This window comes from Pteropus medius, unplaced genomic scaffold (genome assembly GCF_902729225.1).
Source record: "Pteropus medius unplaced genomic scaffold, Ma_sr-lr_union100, whole genome shotgun sequence".
Lineage (NCBI taxonomy): Eukaryota > Metazoa > Chordata > Mammalia > Chiroptera > Pteropodidae > Pteropus > Pteropus medius.
In genome coordinates, this window is record NW_024342467.1 from 14030156 (window position 1) to 14050997 (window position 20842).

At 55.2% G+C, this 20842-nt stretch overlaps 2 protein-coding genes and 1 long non-coding RNA gene across 4 annotated transcripts; 1 reads left to right on the forward strand and 2 right to left on the reverse strand.

The window, feature by feature from the left end:
- Nucleotides 1-1307: 1307 nt before the first annotated feature.
- HOXA5 (homeobox A5) lies at nucleotides 1308-4026 on the reverse strand. The gene is made up of 2 exons (XM_039862605.1): nucleotides 2823-4026; nucleotides 1308-1835 (listed from the first exon to the last, which is right to left on the reverse strand). The coding sequence occupies exons 1-2, from the start codon at nucleotides 3715-3717 to the stop codon at nucleotides 1585-1587; spliced, it is 1146 nt and encodes a 381-aa protein (XP_039718539.1). The 5' UTR covers nucleotides 3718-4026; the 3' UTR covers nucleotides 1308-1584.
- A 256-nt stretch (nucleotides 4027-4282) lies between these two features.
- Nucleotides 4283-8296, reverse strand: HOXA6 (homeobox A6). The gene is made up of 2 exons (XM_039862613.1): nucleotides 7154-8296; nucleotides 4283-5682 (listed from the first exon to the last, which is right to left on the reverse strand). The coding sequence occupies exons 1-2, from the start codon at nucleotides 7588-7590 to the stop codon at nucleotides 5418-5420; spliced, it is 702 nt and encodes a 233-aa protein (XP_039718547.1). The 5' UTR covers nucleotides 7591-8296; the 3' UTR covers nucleotides 4283-5417.
- Nucleotides 8297-10102: 1806 nt separating this feature from the next.
- LOC120602384 (uncharacterized) lies at nucleotides 10103-20015 on the forward strand. Of its 2 annotated transcripts, XR_005652738.1 has the most exons (4): nucleotides 10103-11117; nucleotides 11518-11625; nucleotides 12254-18215; nucleotides 18414-20015. It is a non-coding gene; the product is annotated as an uncharacterized LOC120602384 (long non-coding RNA). The 2 variants fall into 2 exon arrangements; XR_005652737.1 differs by having other exon boundaries at nucleotides 10103-11625.
- The last annotated feature ends 827 nt before the right edge of the window (nucleotides 20016-20842 follow it).

Genomic DNA, 20842 nt, shown 5'->3' on the forward strand with positions numbered 1-20842 from the left:
ATGTTGGATGTCAACTCCCCAAAACCATAAAACTTACTTTAATGGCCCCACGTGACGTTTTATAGCCAGTGAGCCGATCTGTCTGTGCTATGGATGATTTTACGATCTAATTCATAGACAAAACCCTATTCATTTGGCACCCAAATGTCATATAGCCGGAACTGGGGCTTATAAAGTTTACTGTTTTATAACTTTTAAAAGGAAAGACGGCATCAGTGTAAGCAGTCGGTAAATGTGCAAATCTCTAGTTGCGCTTTAGCTGCTCTGAGGAGTTTCCCAATCGAGCTAGGATGGGGTAAGTACCTTCCATTTGTAGCGAATTAATTGTAGCAAAAGAAGTCAAGTGGGTTCAGGGCGAGGAGTGGGAAGGGGTACCTGGGTGGGTTAGGGGAAGAGGGTTTGGGGACCACAGCTTAGCAGAGCAGCCTCTTCCAGTGGAGGCCCAGGATGGCCTTAGGAAAGAGGCAGCATCTGTGTGGGCCCTGAGGGCCGAGGGCCGCTAACAAAGCCCTGGGCTTTTCCTCCTCTCTCTTCCTCTTTTTTGTACCCAGCAAGTTACCTTGGTTTTCTCATAGATGGGCAGGTTGGACTGAGGCTTTGGAACCAACTACAGCTTTTCCACCATCTGCCCTGAACTTTCTGTTGGGTCAGAGTTAGGGAGGCCACGGGTCAGGGTGTTGGTCTGAGGTCTCCTTGTGCAGTCAGGCTGCTCAGGTAGCCTCAGACTCACCAGCTTCCAGGACTGGACTGACAGACAGAAGAGCAGAAAGAGCCGCTCACTATTTGGCACAAACCAGACCAAGAGAACTTACAATAGAAAGTTTATTTTTTGTTTCCAGTCAGTATTTTTTTCCTTAAAAACAAATACAAAAAAAAAAAAAAAGCTGATCACAGTTTGCTTAAACAGCCAGACTTGGACAATATTTGTAACTTTGTTCACAAAAACATACATCACTGAAGCTGCGCTTATAAGAGCCACTTCCAGAGTTCGTGCAAAGGGTCCTACAAAGGCACGCAGGGACACACCGCTCGGAGTCACAGTTTTCGTCACAGAGCCACTAGTCACTACACGTCAAACAAGTTAAGTTGTGTCTCATCAAGTCACCTCTACAACAGCATTAATTACACAAGGAATATAGGTAGTTTGAATAAAAATATCTTTAACAGCTTGGAGCTATTGAGACAGGAACACTTCCACTCACATGCACAGTTAAATAACTGGAGTGCGACACACAACATTGGCACTAAACGAGGTCGAAGGGGAACTTTTTTGTGTGTTTTTTCTCTTTTCTTTTTGTTATAGTTACTTCAAGTAACACAGCTTGCTTCATATAAATAAGTTAAAACATCTATTTTTTTTTTTTCAAGACAAAGCCATTCAGGACAAAGAGATGAACGGAAAGCAGATCTACTTATACAGGCGCTATAATGGCAATAAACAGGCTCATGATTAAAAGATGAATTAGGGCAACGAGAACAGAGCTTCTTCACAGAAGGAACACAAGGGAGTTTCAGAAAGTCACCTTAGTACTGACACTACGCGGGATCCGCTAATACTGCTCAGTACTTTAAACGCTCAAATACTCAGGGGCGGAAGGCCCCTCCTGCCGCCGCCATGCTCATGCTTTTCAGCTTATTATCTTTTTTCCATTTCATTCTCCGGTTTTGGAACCAGATTTTAATTTGTCTCTCGGAGAGGCAAAGAGCATGTGCTATTTCAATCCTTCTTCGGCGGGTCAGGTAACGGTTGAAGTGGAACTCCTTCTCCAGCTCCAGGGTCTGGTAGCGCGTGTAGGCCGTCCGGGCCCTTTTGCCTTCCGGACCGCCTATGTTGTCTGCAACAGAAAAGTCAGCGGTTTAGCCACCCACTCCTCAGCCTCTGGCTACCAAAGTCCACCAGCTGGATAGGCCAGGGTCCAGAGCAGGGAACAGGGGAGAAAAGCTCAACAAGTCCTCCCTTTTCGCCCGCCCACCCCTCTCGAATTTCCTTCCCTCTTCCTTTCTAGAAAGAAAACAATACGATTTGGACTCTGGGAACAATCGGCCCATCCGAGGCTGAAGCTGCATCCCGGAGCATCGCCCGACTTTCCCTCTCCTGCCCTCTGGCCCTGCCCTTGGAGCCCCGAGGCGGGGGGCATAGCCCTCCCAGGCTGTCCACAGCTCAGAAACCCACCAAAGCAAGGCCCTTTTCTGAGCGCCCAAGTGGCCTCCAGGTCACCCTCCCTTAAAGTTCCAGCCCTGCGAGCCGCCTACTGTTCCAGCCTGCACGCTTGGGGCGCCTGCTTTCTTTTTCTTCCCTGTCCTTTCCTGTTCTCCCTCCTGCCCCCAAACTTCAGAATCCCGCAGGCTCTTGCCTGGATTATTGCCCCTCCAACCCCTTTTCGGGGACGCTAATTAGTAACGCTGCTTCCCCAGCGCAGCTCTCCTCATAAATTATCCGCCCTGACAAGCCCGATTCACGGCCCCTACTGCCATCCTCTTCCTCTCTGCCCCCTGCTCGGCTAGCCTGACCCGGGAGCGCGTTCCAAGGCTCTGGGGTTCGACGTGGGTCTTTTCCTTTTCCTCCCTTTCAACGTCTAAACTTGCTTGGCCAGCGGCCCTCCCCCTGTTCCCTACCTCCGTCCCGAGCGAGCGCAGGGCGCTGCAGAGAAGAGAAGGGGGAAGGAGGAAGGCAGGGAAGGTGACCGGTGGGGAAAGGCTCTACGGGGCTGAGAGAGAGACATGACCAGGAGAGAGACGGAGGAAGAGGGCGGTAAAGGAGAGAGCGGGGTCGAGAGCCGCACCCCCGCGGCCGCGTGGATTGAGAAAAAGGCTGGCTTTACCATGACTTATGTGCAGCTTGCGCATCCAGGGGTAGATCTGGGGTTGGGCCGGCGGCGCCGGGCTCGGCTCGCTCTGCGCGCTCGCCTGCTCGCTGCTGGCGGGGGCGTCCTCCTCGGCTCCGGACGCTGTGCCAACCCCCTCTCTGCTGCTGATGTGGGTGCTGCCGGCGTTGGCCGAGGCGCCGCTGGAGTTGCCCAGGGAGTTTTTCCCGCCGTGGTGGCTGTCGCCGCCAGGCGAGGGGGCCACGGCGGAGCAGGGCAGCGGGTCAGGCGGAGGCGAGTGCGTGGACGTGGCCGGCTGGCTGTACCTGGGCTCGGCGGGCGCCGCGCTGGCGCCGGCCGCGTAGCTGCGGGCGCGCTCCCCGGAGCCAAAGTGGCCAGAGCCCGAGCGGCCGACGCTGAGATCCATGCCATTGTAGCCGTAGCCGTACCTGCCGGAGTGCATGCTCGCCGAGTCCCTGAATTGCTCGCTCACGGAACTATGATCTCCATAATTATGCAACTGGTAGTCCGGGCCATTTGGATAGCGACCGCAAAATGAGTTTACAAAATAAGAGCTCATTTGTTTTTTGATATGTGTGCTTGATTTGTGGCTCGCGGTCGTTTGTGCGTCTATAGCACCCTTGCACAATTTATGATGAATTATGGAAATGACTGGGACATGTACTTGGTTCCCTCCTACGTAGGCACCCAAATATGGGGTACGACTTCGAATCACGTGCTTTTGTTGTCCAGTCGTAAATCCTGCCTGATGACCTCTAGAGGTAAACTCGTGCACTAATGGGGGAGTTGGGTGGAGGCAAGAGGGGTGGTGCGCGCGCCTCAGGCGCGTGCCCGCCTCCCGCCTCCGCCGTTCAGTCGGACTCGAGCGCCACCCGCTGGAGGCAGGGAGCATCGCTCCGCTTCCGACCCGGGGCTGCAAGGGCCGGGGTCGAATTGAGGTTACAGCCCATTATGGCAAAATTATTGCATTTCCCTCGCAGTTCCATTAGGATGTACCAATTGTGAGGCCGTCAGCTGCCGATCGCGTGCCCGGCAAGGATGCAGAGGACTGGGGGGAGATAGTGACTTGGATTTTATTTACAACAACTTTTATTTCCCCGCTGTGCAGCCCCTCTTATTTTTGTGTCGAGGTCGGGGTCGGTTCTGCCCGTCTTGCCGGCAGCTCTGAAATCTGAAAATACAGATATCACCTTCGGGGAAGTGGGGAGGCCATTTAGCCAATTGGAGAAATAAATCCTGCCCGCAGCAGCAGCTACAATTACGGCTCTGTTTTTGCGAGCGCATGAGGTACAGTGTCCCTGCCGTTCTTAAATGACAGGCGTCTATTAAAGATAGCTTTTGTGTAGTGCTTCTCCTGGGTGAGGTCAAATTCCATACACTTTTATAACCAGATTCGAGTTTTCTTTCGTGTAAATATGGTTTTCGTGTCATTAGTTTGCTATGTAATTTGCTTTAAGTATCCAGCCTAGAGAATCTTCACCACTGGGTCTTTTTCCTCTAGCCAGCCGGGCCCCAAGTCTGAGGGTTCTCCGTGAACCCAGCGAGCGGGCCCAGGCTCCCCCCAGCCACGGAAGCTGCTTGGGGGCTGGGGATCCGTGAGCCCATTTATTAGGGTCTTGCTTAAACCTCCAGGAGTAAAATGAGGGCGTTAATAGAAGCATTTCGTGGCAATGCCTAGTATCTCCGTAGTTATTTTCCTGGAATCTGAAAGACGAAAGTAAATCACAAATATAGCCGAAAGGCCTGGCGGGGAGGGGGTCTCCCCGCTGGAGGCGGGGAGTCACAGACGCCCCTGGCACGTTTGGAAACCAGAACTCTTGCCACTCCCATGGCCGTGGACCCCCTCCTTCGGTCCTGAAAGCTGCTATAGTGGCAGCGCCGACACTGTTGGAGGCAAGGAGCCAGAATCCAGAGTCCGGATCCTTCGGGAGCCCAGTCGCTCCCGAGGCTGTAAAGTTCCACCCGCGCCCAGGTTGGCTGGCCTCGGCTGAGGCTGCTTCTCTTCCACGGACGGTTGCACGGAGGGCCGAGAGACTAGGCTCTCTCAGGGCCCCCTTTGTTCCTTGTGCTTCTTCCTGTCTGGGGGCGGCTTGGGAGGCCACCGCAGTGCTGGGGCCCCAGCCTTTAGGCCTCCTCTTTACACTGGCCAGAGTCGATTTGGTGGTTCCCTGTGGGACTTGGTGGTGAGGCCAAAATGCCTAGACACCAAAAGGGTCTCGGTTCCGGGTTTCTTTCCTCTCCAGCAACCCCGCGTCCCGAGCTCAGGCGCAAGCAGAAGCGCTAGCACGAGAGCCAGGGACGAATTTGGGGCGCGCCCTGGGATCCGGATCGGACTTGGGCAGCCTTGGAGAGCGGGACTGTGTGTGCAGTGTGCCCCGCTCCGCCGCTGGGATTGGCTGTGGGTTTTTTTGTTTTGTTTTGTTTTTTTTTGTAAGAAATTAATGCTCAGGCGTTTGCAAAGCTCTGGGCTCCCCTAAAGCTGTGGAAGCCACCCAGATGGGAGCCGGCGGGGAGAAAAGTTGGGGAGCAGGCGAAGGCAAGGGGGCAAAGCCGTAAGAGGTTGCCGCGCTGGCCTGGTCCCTGCCCAGGCGTCTACTCGCCCGCCTTTGCCTCAGCTTCCTCCCCGCTGGGTTGTGTGGAATTGATGAGTTTATTTTCCTTTTTCCACTTCATGCGGCGGTTCTGGAACCAGATCTTGATCTGGCGCTCGGTGAGGCAGAGCGCGTTGGCGATCTCGATGCGGCGGCGCCGGGTCAGGTAGCGGTTGAAGTGGAACTCCTTCTCCAGCTCCAGCGTCTGGTAGCGCGTGTAGGTCTGGCGGCCTCGGCGCCCGTGACTCCCGTACACGGCACCTGCGGGCAGAGATGGCCAGGCGCCCGTAAGCCAGGATCCGGCAGCCGAACCAGTCAGCCCCATACCCTGCGGCCCTGGCCTCTGGGCTGGAAAACACCCGCCTCCACTCCAGCCTGCCCCCCTACATCTTGAGCCAGAAGCCGGCGGGATGGGAGATTATTTCATACAAAGCGAGATGTTTTCCACCTACAACGACTTGGGGCCAAAAGTTACTATTTTTGAAAAATCTGCTCTGTAAGAAAACCATTACAAGCAAAAGAATATAACAAGCATTCTTAATTCTCTTAATTCGGGGTACCTAAGTCGTGTTTTTGTGCAAATGGTGTGGTGATGGTGGTGGTAGTGGTGGTGGTGGTTCTTGTGTGTGTGTGTGTGTGTGTGTGTGTGTGTGTTTGGGAGTGGTGGGTATGGAACCCTGTGAGCAAAGTGGACAATTCAAATTCACACACGGGTCTCTGTGAAGATATAACTGTGGACAGCCATGTCAGGACTCAACACGCTTTTTGTAAAATTAAAAATGGTCAGCCTTCTCAAATGTTTGCAAATTCCCCCAGATCGTATGGTCCTTTTGAGAAATGCGGAACTCCATTGAAAAAAAAAAGTGGATTTTAAAGCAAAACACTCCAAGTTTTTAAATCGGCATTAGGCTCTGTCCTTCTCCAAGGACAGAGATGTGGAGTTTTTGGAAACCAGGGGCCAAAAGATGGAGCTATGGGCCATCTGGGGTTCCTGGAAATGCATAACTGTGATGGGCTATCTGTTCTGGTGCCAAAGGGCCCATAGGTGGGGGTAGCCCCCCAAGCTGGGTATATGAAATTCAGGCAGGGCCTCAAAAGGAGGCAGAAGTTGGCTGTAAGTGAGCAGTTGAGTGGAAGGGGGAGGAGGGGAGGGCAGAGAGAAAAATACTGAGGATGTGGCCCTCCGAGGCTTAGGGAAGCCCCTGGAAGAGGCCAAATGAGGGCCTCTATCAATATGCGTTTCTGAAGGACAGAAAGGGGGGCAGTTGTGAAGTGAAGGGGAGTTATCACTGATGGGTGCAGAAGACTATCTCAGGGTGGGTATCTGAGCAAGGTGTTACCAGGTTGCAATGTGAGCAGGCACTACCTCCCATCCAGCCTGGCTCTCTCTTCAGGTTGCCCATCACGGGTCTCACAAAGCATGGCAGTGACCCCCGCACACACTCCCACAGTGTCTTATATGGACACTGGTGCCCTGCCTTCTCTCTACCACAGCTTGACTGCCCCATTGGGAATGAGTTGGGCTTTTTTTTAAAAAATCTCTTTTTTAAGCTACAAAAACTTGGTTCATTCTTTCCTCCTGTGTTTCCATTTTCTCTGTCGACTTCCTCTCTTCCTTCCTTCCTTCCTTCCTTCCTTCCTTCCTTCCTTCCTTCCTTCTTCCTTCCCTTCTTCTCTGCCTCTTCCCTCTTTCTCCACTCTCTTGAGGGGTGGGGGCCGCCAGAAAAGCCTGCCACCCAGGAGTTCATCCGCTGCATCCAGGGGTAAACAGGACTCGTGTACTTCCGGTCGGTGCCTTCGTCATGGAGGGCTTTGCCCGGCACGCTGCTGCTGTCGGGTTTGTACTGCTGCTCGGGAGAAAAGTGCAGATAGTCCCCGGGGCCCCTCTGCTTGCCACTGCCCGAGGGCGAGGCGCCACTGAGGTCCTTATCAGAATAGAAACACGAGGCCCCGTACTCGTAGGACGCCCGGTTGCAGGCCAGGACCGAGTTGGACTGTTGGTAGAAACAAGGTGAGGTGTACGTCTTGTCCGGGAGGCTCGACGCCCCGTACGAGGCCGGGAAGGGCCTCAGCGCGTCATAGCCGGCCGGGTAGAGGGGCAGCTGGCCCAAGAAGGAGTCCTGGCCGCTGGGCAGGCTCCCGGGGAAAGTGGGATTCACAAAATAGGAACTCATTTGCGCGTCCCTCTGCAGGACTGTGATTTGTTGTGTATTAGTACATCTGGCTATAACTATTAGTAGTCATCGAACTGGTTTGTTTCTGGATGGCCGAACGCCAAAAGCGACAGCAGCAAATCGCACCAGCTGACGCGGCGGTGGCCAATGGGAGCGAGCGCCGGAGCCCGCTCCCCGGGGACCGCGGCGACCGAGGCAGCAAAGTTACAAACAGCCCCCAGCCCGCCTGCCCGCCGCCCGCCCGGCAGATTAATGGGCGCGCACAGCCGGCCTGCCCGGCTCCCTTCCCGAACGCCAGCGGCGGGCACGGCCCGGGCAGAGGCGTGAGGATCAGGCCATGGTAGGGATACCCGGGCTAGGGCGCCGCCGGCCCCTCCAGGGCCGCTCTTTCCTCCTTTTTGCTTTGCTGGATTGTGCTGGTTTTTCTCTCCAAACAGGAAACCTGACAGCCCCGTGCCCGGAGGGGCGGTGACAGGGATGGCTTTGCTCTTTGCGGCCTGCCCTCCCGGCGGGGCCCTGAGTTTGCCCCTCCCCCCGCACTCGTCTATTCGTGGGTGCGGGTTCCAGGGCTGGAGAAGGTCTCTGAGAAACCAGGCCCGAGCTCCCTGCTCCTCACTCCTGCGCCTTAGGAATCAGCGCGTCCCCTCCATCTCTCCTTCCCCACTCCCACCACAGGCCTGGGCCTGCCAGCCACCGAGGGCGGAAGGCTCACCTGGAGCTGACCAGGACGCGGCCAAACGTAGTTTCTTCCCCCGCGGGCCCCTCCTCCCACAGACAACACGTCTCCTTTGAGTCCGGACGCGCTCCCCTCCAAAAGCCATAGACGAACGACCGCCTGGCCTCAAAGCGCCCCCACAAGCTGTGCGCCCCCGTCCTGCATTTGAACCCAAAAAACAAGAGGCCAGAAATCACTGGTTTCAATAAGAAAAGGAACTACAGAGGAGTGGCCATGAGACTGAGCTGCGAAGCCAGCCTTGGGACCTGCTCCCATTGCCCAGCGCCTGGAGAATCGCCCTCCCTCACCTGGACCTCTCAGAACTGAGATAGATCCAGACGTGGAACCTCTGTCCTCATTCCAGAGGTGCAGCGACCCAGGGTCCCTGGCCCAGCCAGGCATAGAGGGCAGCTCTGCCGGGCCCAAGGCTGCGGGATAATTGATGTGCGTGGTTTCCGGGCGCCCCACAGCCCTACACTGTCCTGGGATGTGTCCTCTTTTCTGCCTTTCCTGGGACTGGTCCGAGTCCTGCCCGGGTCAGCCGCCCCCAGAACGAGGACCACTTAAATCGTCTGAATTGCTTTTACCGCAGTCCCAGGCCTGGCCTTCCCCAGACAGGACATGAAAAACCTGTGCTGGGTTTGCCTGAGAGGTGTGCCTTGAGAGAGTTGACTTTTACAGCGCATGGATCAATCTCATTTTGTAAAATGTGATATCTTTCCAATGGCATTTTTACAACTGTATTTGTTGGGCTTGTAAAACCCCTTGAATTAGCTTTAAAATCCTCAATTTTGTGGAGGTTGAAAAAAGAGTATTTATCGAATTGGTTGAATTTCCGGAAGGTGTTTATAAGATCTGTAAAACTGTGGTAAAGGCAGAGAATAGGGTTCGTGATTTGTGGGAGGCGACATGTCCCCCCAGGAACCTAGCAACAACTTCCCCCTCCCTCATTTCCCCCAAAGGGAAAAAATTAGGAAAGGACTGGGCTACGGTGGACCTCCACAGAGCCTGGCATGCACCCTGAAAGCGGTTGTTACCCACTTTCTGGGGGCTGTGCTCAGAAGCCTTCTGGCTGTGCCCCAATAAATCCAAGCTGGGAAAGTTTCTCCTTTGCATTATATCTATCTATCTATCTATCTATCTATCTATCTATCTATATATCTATATATCTATATATATATGTCTATATATAGAGAGAGAGAGACATATATATATATATATTTTTAAAAAGATCTGGAAGGAGAGGATAGAATTTAACATTTCCCTTGCTGCATTTCTTCAGGGAAAGGATCCAATAGATGAAAATGAAAACTCAAGAGTCAAAAATTGAAAGGGGGATTTTTTAAAAAGCTATGTTCCAGGAAAATCATGTTTGAATTATTGTTTCTTAAACAAGACCATCAGTTGACAGTGATTTCAAGCAAGTTATTATTATATAAAGATCAAAAAGATTGTTTGAAGATGTTGATAAATGTTTACATTTATAATTTCTGCTTCATTCCTCTAGGTCCTACACAGTGTTGGGGCTGGTAACAATTTACTACTGTTATTATTTGTTATGATTTGACCTGGATTCTCGATCTAATAATGGTCCCAGTCAACGAGAGAATTTGATTTCTCAGCTAACAGCCAAAACACATATTTCTAGCTTCTATAGGCACTAACATGGAAAAAAATTGATTAAATTGAAATCTCTACATGTTAGCCAAAGCTGGTCCAGATCATGTTGGCAGCTGCCCAAATTTATTTCTCCAACCAGCACTATATATATATATAGCAGCAGTATATATATATATATATATATATATATATATATATATATATATATATAACAGACAGAGACAGAGGCACTCAGGCAAGAATAGGAGCCCCAGACCCTGGACGGATCCTTTCCTGGGATGGTGAGAACGGCCACCAGGGCTCTCTCTTCTTGGTCAAAGCCACGCAGAAAGTCCACTTACCTTTCAGCAGCTCTTCAAGGGGTACTGGATGGCGAGCAGGGCCCCACAATCTGCCCTTTCCCTGGGCTGCCCACTGAGCTCCTCGACTTCTGCCAGGCTGGAAGGCGGCCCGCCAGTGTGGGGGGACCTTGAAGGCCACCTCATCTGCCCGGATCTCTAGCCCAGGCCAGAGCCCACAGCACACAGGTGCGGCCTCTGCCTGTCACCAGCCCTCGCCTGGAGCCAAAGCCCGCCTTCCTTGCCATAGCCAATCTTCCTCAAGGCCAGCCAGGCCTGCAGGCCTCAGGACTACGAGTGGTCTCTTTGATTTCAAAATCCCAAAGCCGCGCGTTCCCCGAACCAGCGTGCGCCCCCAGGGCGCCTTGGGACGCGCAGTTTGGACAGAAGCAGCCATGATGTGCCAGGCGGCCTGTGCAACCAGTCTCCATGGTGCTGGTGGGGAGGGGGAACCCGAGTCTAGTCGGGCGTCCAGCTCCTGTCAGGTGGCCAAGGCGGGGGAGGTTCCGAGCCAGTCAGGCCCTGGGAGACCGCCCCTCAGGTCCTCCCTCGCCCCCCTCTCCTCGGCCTTCTTGGGAATCTCTGAGGGGCCCGCGCAGCAGTCGCGCCAGGCTGCAGGACGCGGAGCTGCGGCTGGCGTCGTCCCGGCGACGGCCACAGCGTGGCAGCAGCGAGCGCCCGGCACGATCGCAATAAATAATTTGCCCACGGCAGCCGCAGTCAGGCCGCCCGCCGCCCTGCGATGCAAATGCGCCGCTTTATCCCCTCGGAGCGCACCCACAGCGCTCGCGGGCGTTCCAAACCTCCACAGCCCCTTTTAATTATCGAATGCACACCAAAAGTATTATCTGAAGGTGAGAAAACAACAACAACCAAAGCCAAAACACAAAAAGAACTCGAGCCCAGAAGCTCAGGGTGGTTTCTGGTCGCTGTCCCAGGAAGCTCCCGGGCAAATCTGGCCTAGAGGCACTCAGGCCAAACTGTGGGCTGTGGAGACAGCGCCCGCGGGCCCCTCCGCGCTTCCACCCAAGCGGCTCCACAGTCCTCTCGCCGCTCGCAGAAGGTGGGCGCGCGGTCTCCAGCCAGCTGCGCCGAGGGGAGGGTCCCCCTATCGCCCAGATTCGGTTTGAGTCCTCCCTTCAACCTTAGCTACCCGGCCCCTGCCTCTGGCAATAACACCGCTCCATCCTCTGCACCAAAACTTCCCGCTAAGCAACACCCAGACAATTAACCCCATCCTCTCCTTCAACACAGAATTCCACTCGCGCACCCCTTCCCTCTCCCCGCGCTTCTGACACCTCTCTCATCGGAAAACCTCGTGGAGGGAAGCAGGCCATCAACAGAGGACTCTAAGTTGAATTAGTAGTGTTTGTTATTCCCCCCCCCCGCCTCCCTTAATTCTGCCTTTCTCCGGAAATAAATTCCCACGGAATAGAAGGTGCTGTGTTGATGCCATAAAACGCCTGTCGATTAATTCGCTTTGCCCTCACCTCTTCCCACCTTACCACGTCGGGAACTGTCCCCAGTTGTTGGAGGATTCAGCCGAACCAACTGGTCATGAATGGGGCAAAAAAAAAATCCAAACCCGAGAAGCTGGCGGGAACGCAGGGTGCAAGGGCACTTCCTCTGGGGCTTGGGCAGGTCGCTGGGAGGACGGGGAGACCTCAGTGCCCCTGCCCCGTGCCAGGGCGCAGTGCCACGGGGAAGGAAGGCGGGCATTCTCTGCCACGGTGAGCCAGGGAGAGGAGGGGGAGAGAGTGAGTGAGTGAGTGTGTGTGTGTGTGTGTGTGTGGGGTGGTGAGCTTAGGGCAGGCGCGCGTGCGCGGGGTGGGCAATTTGAGTAGGTGATGGGAGCAATGTGAACGGGCGAGTAAGACAGGAAGATGCCCCTTCAAAGCCGGCCTGGGTGCCCCCTCCACCGCCGCGCCGCCGACTGCCATCTCACCACCTTTGCTCCTGTCTCCCCCCCACCCCCATGTCTCACCTTCAGATGGCGGCTCCCAGAAGCTCCTGCTCCTCTGACAGCTGTCGCTTGGGCAGCCCGGGGAGACGAATTGTCCTCCCTCCTGGTGCCAGAGGACGCAGGAAATTAGCCAGGTTGCGAGTTGCAAAGCGGCCGCCTTGGCGCGGGGAACTCGGCGCACCCCACCTCCAGCGGGAGCGGCTGGGCCGGGCCGGCCCGAGGCCTCGTCTCGCTCGCCATCGCCGGACAAAGCGCAGCCGAGCCAGGGTGGAAGGCAGAGCTCCGAAGCAGGCAGGACTGTGCAGAGCAAAAGAATGCGGCTCTATTCTCGCAAGGGAAATTATAAAAAAGTTCATGTTCACGGTTCCCATCCACATGACCGACAGCGGCCAATGGAAGGGCTGAACAACTCATAAAGTTGTATTGCAAAGTTGTAAATTTTCATAAACAACAACGGATTTATGACCCTTTCCCCATCTCTAAGAGGAGGCAGCTCTTACACCGGCGCCATCTTACCACGGAGGCCGCCCCGACTTGGGGCCGCAGGTTTTACAGACCCAGTTGGGCTGTGTTTTATTAAAAGAGCAAGAAGAAGTGAACCCAGCCCTGGCAGGAGACTGGAGTCGAGGTCCTCGCCTGCCGAGCTCAAGCTGTTCCGCGCTGTCCCCACCTCCCTTTGCCCCTTTCCCAGCCCCTTCCCCGCACCCAGACGCCCCCGCCAAGGCTTGCAGCCCGGGTCTGCGGGCCCCTGCCCCTTCTCCCGCCCCTCAGCTGCAGAGCTGGGCCCTGGGGCTCTCTCACTTATCCTGAATGGGGGGAGGGGGAGGGGCTGCGTCAGAGGCCCGGATTTTCACCTCCTAGCCAGGCGCCAGGTTCAGGGCTCACGGAGAATTCGGGATCGGTCTCAGGTTGATACCCCTTTGCAAACCCACCCCACGGCCTTAGAGGAAAGAGCAGTTTTTGGATTTCATGGAAGGTTTTAGGAAGGTTCATGGAATATAATGTATCCATCAAAGATTCCGTTTTCAAGGGATTTGGAAGATGTTTGTGCACACACACACACAAAATTCACACAGAAATGCACATATACAATTTTGGCACACAGAAACACATACATTCAATTATGGACACAGAAATACAATTATGGATTCATGTAAAAAATGCACACAAATGTACACCGAAATACACGTACAAAAAAAGGTACACAAACCTATACAAATCCACACATTAAAAATCTACATAAAAAGAGACACAACATGCATACACACCAATTCATGGACACCCAACACTTGGATCCTATGTGTCCTTCTACATTTGCTTCCCTACAGCGTCTTCCCACACACACACAGAGCCAGGGCTTGCTCTCCAGCCATGCTCACCCTCTCCCCCAGGTTCCCCAAGATAAAGTAGTCTACGTTTCTTTGTCACCAAGCATCTTTATTTTTCTGTTACATAAAACATGGTTGGCGGGGCAAGATGGGAAGCATACGTTCCTGGAACCCCAGGCTAGAGCCGAGAAGGATGAGGGGGACACAGGACAACACAGGAGATGAAGGGCACTGAGGAGGACATAGACGGTCCCCACCAGCTATGGAGTTAGCTCAAGACAACACACCATGCTACAAAGTCACACCATTAACACATCCTTCCCAAGTCAAGACATTGCCTTACAAATGAGCTCCAAGACTATATAAATGACAAAAAAAAAAAATCTTGTTCAAATATACAATATTTGCTATTGTAGGAAAAGTCAGGGTGTACATATTCAACATGGCTGGGCAGTAGGACACAGGGTCCGGGGAGGGAGCAGGGGAGCTGAGAGCATCTCTGCAGTCCTACTAAGCAGACGCTAACTCGAGAGATCTGAAGCTAGCTGGGAATGCTCCCCTCCAGAAGTAGGGAGTAATGGGCCTGAACTTGGGGTACCCAGGCCAGAGGAGGAGGGATTCTGGGTTGTAGCACTTAGAATGCTTTGGAATAAATATATTATTTTTCAATTTAAATAGAAGCCAATGCCCTGGTCCCCGGACCTCAGCACCTTCTCAGCGCAGCCTCAGGGACTCCAAAGGCTGCCAGCCGCAAGCAGCAGGGGCCTGGCCTGGGAGGGGCTGGCACTAGGTAGCAGACGAGCCAGCAAGCATAAAATAGGTAGTTTGGGACAAGTAGGTAGTACTGAGAGAGTCAGGTCCTTGACATTATGGGGGAGGTGCTGGGTATACCAGTGTTGGGACAGGTCTGGGCTTCCTGGGAGTGGAGGCCCGCTGGGGCTGGGCCCATAGGTAGTTTGGGGGTGCCTCTCTCTGAGGCCTGTGCTAGGTAGTATTTTAGCCATGCCAGCACAGAGCCAGCCGGCCTTGGGTTGAGGGGGTGTGTCTTCTGGGGGTCCTCAGAGGCAGAGGGGATCCCCAAGGGGGCTCAGTCTAATGGCTGCTCAGTCCAGGAAAGTTGGGAGCTGGAGTGGGTAAAGGGGTAGATGGGGTACAGGTGGGGTACTGGGTTTGTTTGTTTGTTTGTTTGTTTTACATTTTCTTTTTATTTTTTTCCACTTTTGTAAATAAAATCGATGAGTCTCTAAAGACGCTTTCCCGACTGTCTGGTGCAGCCAAGGGCCCAGCTCGGCCCCTCATTCCTCGTCATCGTCGTCGTCTTCTTCATCGTCTTCTTCCTCGTCGGCCTTGTCAGCGGCAGCGACAGTCGCTGTGGTGGCCGGCACGGCGCCCTCGGGGACTGCGGTGGCGGCCGGACCCTCCTCCTTATGTTCTTTCTTCCACTTCATGCGGCGGTTCTGGAACCAGATCTTGATCTGGCGCTCGGTGAGGCAGAGCGCGTGGGCGATCTCGATGCGGCGGCGCCGGGTCAGGTAGCGGTTGAAGTGGAACTCCTTCTCCAGCTCCAGCGTCTGGTAGCGCGTGTAGGTCTGGCGGCCCCGCTTCCTGTCGGGCCCTGCAAGCAGACATATGGACACACAGACACGCGGACAGACAAGCCGACAGGGACATAGACAGGATGGCGCGTTAGCCAGACCGCGGTGCCAGAGCTCGCACCTTCCTCCCGGCCCTGACCCGGCTCGAATCCCCCTCCACCCCGCGCCCCGGGACTGATCTGGAGGAGGAGCGGGAATGGTAGAGGAAGACCCCCAACTGCGGTGCCAGACGCGCAGGCAGCTCCGTGAGGAGGGAAGGCGCAGAATACCAACTTTACAACCGCCCTTTCCAGCCGGCTAGGTTTCCACAATGTCCTGCTTCCCCTTGACAAAGGGAAATTGTAAATATAGAGTGTGGGCAAGTGGGAGACGCTGCGCTTTTGCCATTCAAAGACGAGCCGAGCCGTTTCCCCGCCTGGCTAGGCAAGTGTTCGACCCTCTGACGGCCCGCACCCCAGGGGCGCCTTCCCTCCCCAGCAGCCAGCGCCCCATCTGCGGACCTTCTTAGAGCGCTCCGACCCCTGTTCCCGCTCCTGCTGTCCACCCCAGCCTTTAAATGGCCCCTGGCACAGGGGCTTGTGACGGGCCCTGAAGGGTTAGGCTCTCCCTGCTTTTGAGAAAGAAGAGCCAGGCTGAAAGGAAAAGGAGGAGGGAGGGAGAGAGAAGAAAGGGAGCGAGGAAGAGAGAGAGAGAGAGAGAGAGAGAGAGAATAGAGAACAAACAAACTTAATGTTAAAAATTCCAAGGCAAATGGAGTTAAATAAATTTACGAGGATTGAACCCATTAATTGGGCCATAAAAAGTTTTATGAGCCTCATTTACATACAATGCTATGGGCTCTCCACGCTATGGCGCCTCGGCTCTAATTAAAACCAGAAAGGCAGCGCCGCCAGGAGTCAAGGGGCCGCCGGCTTGCCGCCTGGCTCCCCGCGCCTAGCTGCGAAGCCCCACGCTCCCCGCTCCCAGTCCGCCCGCCCACCCGGCCCGTCTGGCGGCGGCGCCTACCTGAAGACCGCATCCAGGGGTAGATGCGGAAATTAGCTTCAGCCGGACCGTGCAGCGCGCCTTCGTCCACCTTGTCGCAGGCGCCTTTGGCGAGGTCACTGCAGAGCCCGGGGATGTTTTGGTCGTAGGAGGCGCAGGGCAGGTTGCCGTAGGCGTCGGCGCCCAGGCCGTAGCCGGACGCGAAGGGGCTTTGATAGAGGGGGCTGTTGACATTGTACAAGCCCGGTACGGTCGAAGCGAAGGCGCCGGCGCCCGCCCCGTAGCCGCTTCTCTGCGAGTTGGGCGCAAAGGAGCAAGAAGTCGGCTCGGCATTTTGGAACAGAGAAGCCCCCGCCGTATATTTGCTAAAAAGCGCGTTCACATAATACGAAGAACTCATAATTTTGACCTGTGATTTGTTGTCCGGCAGCTTTCAGTGTCGGTTTTACGAGGTAGCGTGATATATGATAACATTACACCCCCAGATTTACACCAAACCCCATTTTCTTTTGGACGGAGCTCGCCGCAGCACGTGACCACCCACATGACCGCCTCCGCCAATCTCAGCAGCCCTCACAGGTGGTCTCTCTCCGCGGGGCCCGCGGCAGCCTAGAATGGAAGGGGAAGAGGCTCAAATGTGTCCAACGAATCTGTCCGCGGCGGGCTGGCCAGGCGCGTCCTGCGGGAGAAGGACCCCAGGTTCTGGGGGAGCGCTCAGCCCGCCGCCAACCTGGACGCCTGGCCTGCAGAGGCCGCGCGGTGCTGGCCGGCACAGTCTGTTCTTGCCTATTACCGAACCCTGGACCAAAGCCTGCGGGTCCTCCCTGCCCTCTTCTGCCCACTGACCCAGCCCAGGGAAGGTCTCCGCGCTGCCTGCAATCGCGCGCCTCACGGTGGCCCAGTGGGCAAGTCCCTGCTCTGGGTAGATCAACTCTTTGCCCGCGTTTCCTCCCGCCCGGGTCCGGTGGGAGATTGGCCCACTTAGACGCCCATCCAGATGGGGCCGACGCAGCGTCGCTTCCAGCTGCAGCGAGAACGCCACAGCAAACTGGAACCATGTGGTTCGAATAAAGTCAAGGTCTTCGGGCTTCCTTTCCTTAATCAGTGGCGCACTGTTTATCCGCCCTAAAGGAAGCAGTGAAATATTTATCTATTAATGAGCCTCATTTGCCAACAGATTTATTAACGTGAGATTCCCTTCCCTCCTCCTGGACACCGCTGGCCCCTGAAATTCTATGCTTTCCCTCCTGAGCACTTGACTGGCCTCTGGCAGCCCGAGAAATGGCTGGACACTCTTTTGTCCCCCTGGCAACCTTTGATTCTCCCTAGCTGAAGGGGAACCAAGTCTCATTCCCCGAGCTGGGAGGAACCTCAGGCCCTGCACCTTGCCAGGTACCCCTGGTGTCCTGAGGTTTCTTGTAACCTTCACTCCTGCCATCCCTGGACCTCTGCAGCTTCTCGTGGTCCTGAGTGCTGGGAAGCAATACATGCTTTACAGACAGTTTGGGGGGGGCAGGTGCCTAGGGACTGCAGCCCACTCTGGATTTCCATTTCTTTTCGAGACCCCCTCCCTAAAAGCCACCCAGCTCTGGTGGCTTCACCTTTCCAAGCACTAGCTCGCAGAGAGTAGAGCGCATAATAGTCTCCCTCCCTCCCATCCTGGCCCCCAACTCTTAGAGCCTACCTTCCCCTGCGCAGGGTTGGAACACCCAAAGCCCCTGAGGCCCACTGCTCCCTGGAGGGTGATGGGACGAAGCCTTCCCCTAAAGCCTCATAAACTGCCCAGGCCCCACTAGAAGCCTGGCAGCCAGGTCAGTATATCTTTTACTGCTCAGCTCGATTGCACACCATAAACCCGACCTCACAATGGAATTGCCCCGGAAATTCTCCTCTAAATTATAGAGTTTGGTTCCTCGTGTACAAAGCACTTCCCATCACTTTCAGAAGGTCCAGGCCGCCCCGGTTCACCGCACCCTCTGGGGGGTCCTAAAAGCACAAAAGGCAACGGCGGGAGAGATTAAACCCGGATGCAACGGAGCCCCAGCTCTGGCCTAGTGGACGGCCCAGGGCGTGGACCGGGAGGTGGGGGCTGTCGGGGCAGGTGGGGCCAGGGTGGTGTCCCCTGGAGGTACAGCAGCCATGGGGGGCGCAATATCCGGGATGCCCTTTATGGTGGATCAGGATGATAGCTGTTTTGGTTGAGGAATGCGGGGGCAGGGGAGGGAGGCGAAAAGAGAAGGGAAAAAAACAAATATTCTAAATATTATCACTTTCGGGCAGGAAATAGTAACCTAAGAAAGTTAAAGGAAGACGGAACAAACAAGAAGGGGGCTAGGAGATCAAAGAAGAGGAATGAGACAGCGTTAGACCAATAAATTGTTCCCCGAGTGACACGAAGCAAGGTGCAAAGAGGAAGACCCCGGCCCGCCGCTGCCGCCGTCTGTCTGGACTCGGGTGGCTGGAGCGGCCGATGGCGATGGCGTTTAAAGTAGAACCTGCCCTGAGTGAGGCGACCCGACAGACCGATTTCAGGGAGCGATTTCGAGGAGCGCGGGAAGGAACTCGGTCCGGGCCAAAAACGCTGAGAGTCCGCGCCACAGCCCGTCACTGCCGGGTTTTGTCTCCCGCAAGTCGGAGTGATCCAAGCAGGACGCGCTGACCCTCAACCTGGGCCGGGGAGGATCCAGATACGGCTCGCAAGGCCTCGGCCTCTCTGGACGCGAGTCCCCCGGGCGCCGAAAGCTCTCTTTCGTTTCTGGGTTTCTCTCTCTCCTCCTGCCTTCTGTAGCAGGGTTTTAAAACGAGAAGGCCAAAGTCAGGCTTTCAGTAAGGCCTCTTTAATCGCGTGTTCTTAAGCCATTGCTTTCCTACTTATTTGGTTGAAAAGACACAAATGCACTAGGTTATATATGATATCATTTACAGAAATACTCGTTGACGCTTAGCCTGGAGCCGGCACATTGAGGCGGGGTTCTCATCCGCCCAGCTGTCTTTAAAGACAACGTTCACTGCTTTCCTGGGTCTGGTTTCCTACCTACCAAGCATAATGTGTTCCCCCTGCTTCATGGTACCAACTAGTGCTCAAAATGTAAATCCAGCTAGGAATGTAAACCCAGGTCTCAGGGCAGCGGAGGAAGGCTGCCAGGAGTCCGGCGGCTGGCGGCTTGCTTCTCTCAACGTGCCCGCCGGTGCCCCTCGCACGACCTGCGCGTCGGTTCTCCATCCGTGAGCAGTCTTTGGTCGGGGTGCCGGGACAAACCACCAACAACGAGTTCAGAGGAGCTCGGGCTGGCTCAGGGTGTTGTCTGGGCGGCGTGCGGGGAAGCGGGTCCCAGGCTGCCGCGCAGAGAGAACCGCCTCCCGGCCGCCCGCAGGCCAAGGGCAAGCGAGGCCCCGCCTGGCGGCCCGTGAAGCCTCTGAGATCCCGGCCGGCCTGTACCTACCTGAGGCCTCCGCGACCTGCGGAGAGAAGCAGTAGCCACCGATCTGCTCCTTTGCCATTTATTCGTAGTTACATAAACCGAGCTTTCTATCTGCCGCTTGGATACGTGGCTACGGACGGCTCTCAGGAAGCTATAAAGCCCTTCTGACAATCAGAAGCTGTGAAATGTTGTGTACTATGTAAGGAAATATAACGAAGGCGTATGTCTGTAATAGCAACGTGTTTATATAAACAGAAAAAAGGAGGAGAGAGAGAGAGAGAGAGAGAGAGAGAGAGAGAGAGAGAGAGAGAGAGAGAGAGAGATGTCAGCCAAAATCCAGTCCCCAGTTTTACAGCGTGTACAGCATGGAGATGCAGGTTGTAAACATTTTGTGGGCTTGGCAGAGACTATTACAACCCAAATAAATGCCTCGCGTGGAGTATTCACGGGGCTCCGCGGTGCTTCGAAGGGTTCTGTTCGCTTTTGCGTTTTCCCTCTGAAACCATTCTGCACCTGGGGCTGATCCTCGCACCGCACTCAGGGAGCCTCCTGGAAGGCTCCGGGGCGTGTTCCCCGCCCAGGGTCGAGGATAGGCTGTGCCTGGGTTGGGGTCCCCTCCCTCCTCCTGGCTTCCTGAGCAGGGGACGGCAGAATACCTCGGGACCGCCACGGCCGAGGAAATTCAGCGGCGAGAGAAAGCAGGACAACTTTCACGACGTGACCTCTTATCCCTCAACTAGAATGTTATATTAAGTATCACACTTATTTTAAAATAACTAAAGCATTTCCTAGTCTGCTCCCAAGGATCCCCCATCCCAAGCAACTCAGCCACCAGACCCACACTAGACAGTCATCAGGAATGCCTTTACTAAGCCGGGTTTTCAGCCACCTGATTTCGTCACGTATTCAAGGTGGCCGAGTCCCGGGGTTCTGGCTCGCCTGCGGGTGCTGGCTCTTCGGACCCTGTATCAGGGCACAGCCTTTGGGGATCTCCCAGGACAAGGAAGGACCCTTGGCCAAGGTGTGAGCCCTCTGCACACTCTCCGGGGGTGGGGATGGGGGTCACCAGGTCCTGGGACTGTAGGCCTTAGTCCTTGTGTCTGTCCGCAGGTTAACCGGGTTCTCCGAGCTTCATGCTGCCCCGAGGCTTATCCGGGGCTGGGCACGGTGACCGCCGCGCCTGGGGCTGCCGTCCCGCAGCGCTAGGCCCCCGGAATAGGGTAGAGGGGAACCGGAGGGTGCAGGTCACGAGAGCCCCCGCCCCGCTTCCTTGTTTCCTAGCGAAGC

Bases quoted from the DNA above. Each gene is read 5' to 3' on its own strand.
- HOXA5 (XM_039862605.1), bottom strand. From the start codon at position 3,717: ATGCTCCCTGCCTCCAGCGGGTGGCGCTCGAGTCCGACTGAACGGCGG. The intron at 1,836-2,822 runs GTAAAGCCAGCC...TTTCTGTTGCAG, and splicing joins CAAGCTGCACATAAGTCATG to ACAACATAGGCGGTCCGGAA.
- HOXA6 (XM_039862613.1), bottom strand. From the start codon at position 7,590: ATGAGTTCCTATTTTGTGAATCCCACTTTCCCCGGGAGCCTGCCCAGC. The intron at 5,683-7,153 runs GGTGGCAGGCTT...GCCATCTCTGCC, and splicing joins ATGCAGCGGATGAACTCCTG to CGCAGGTGCCGTGTACGGGA.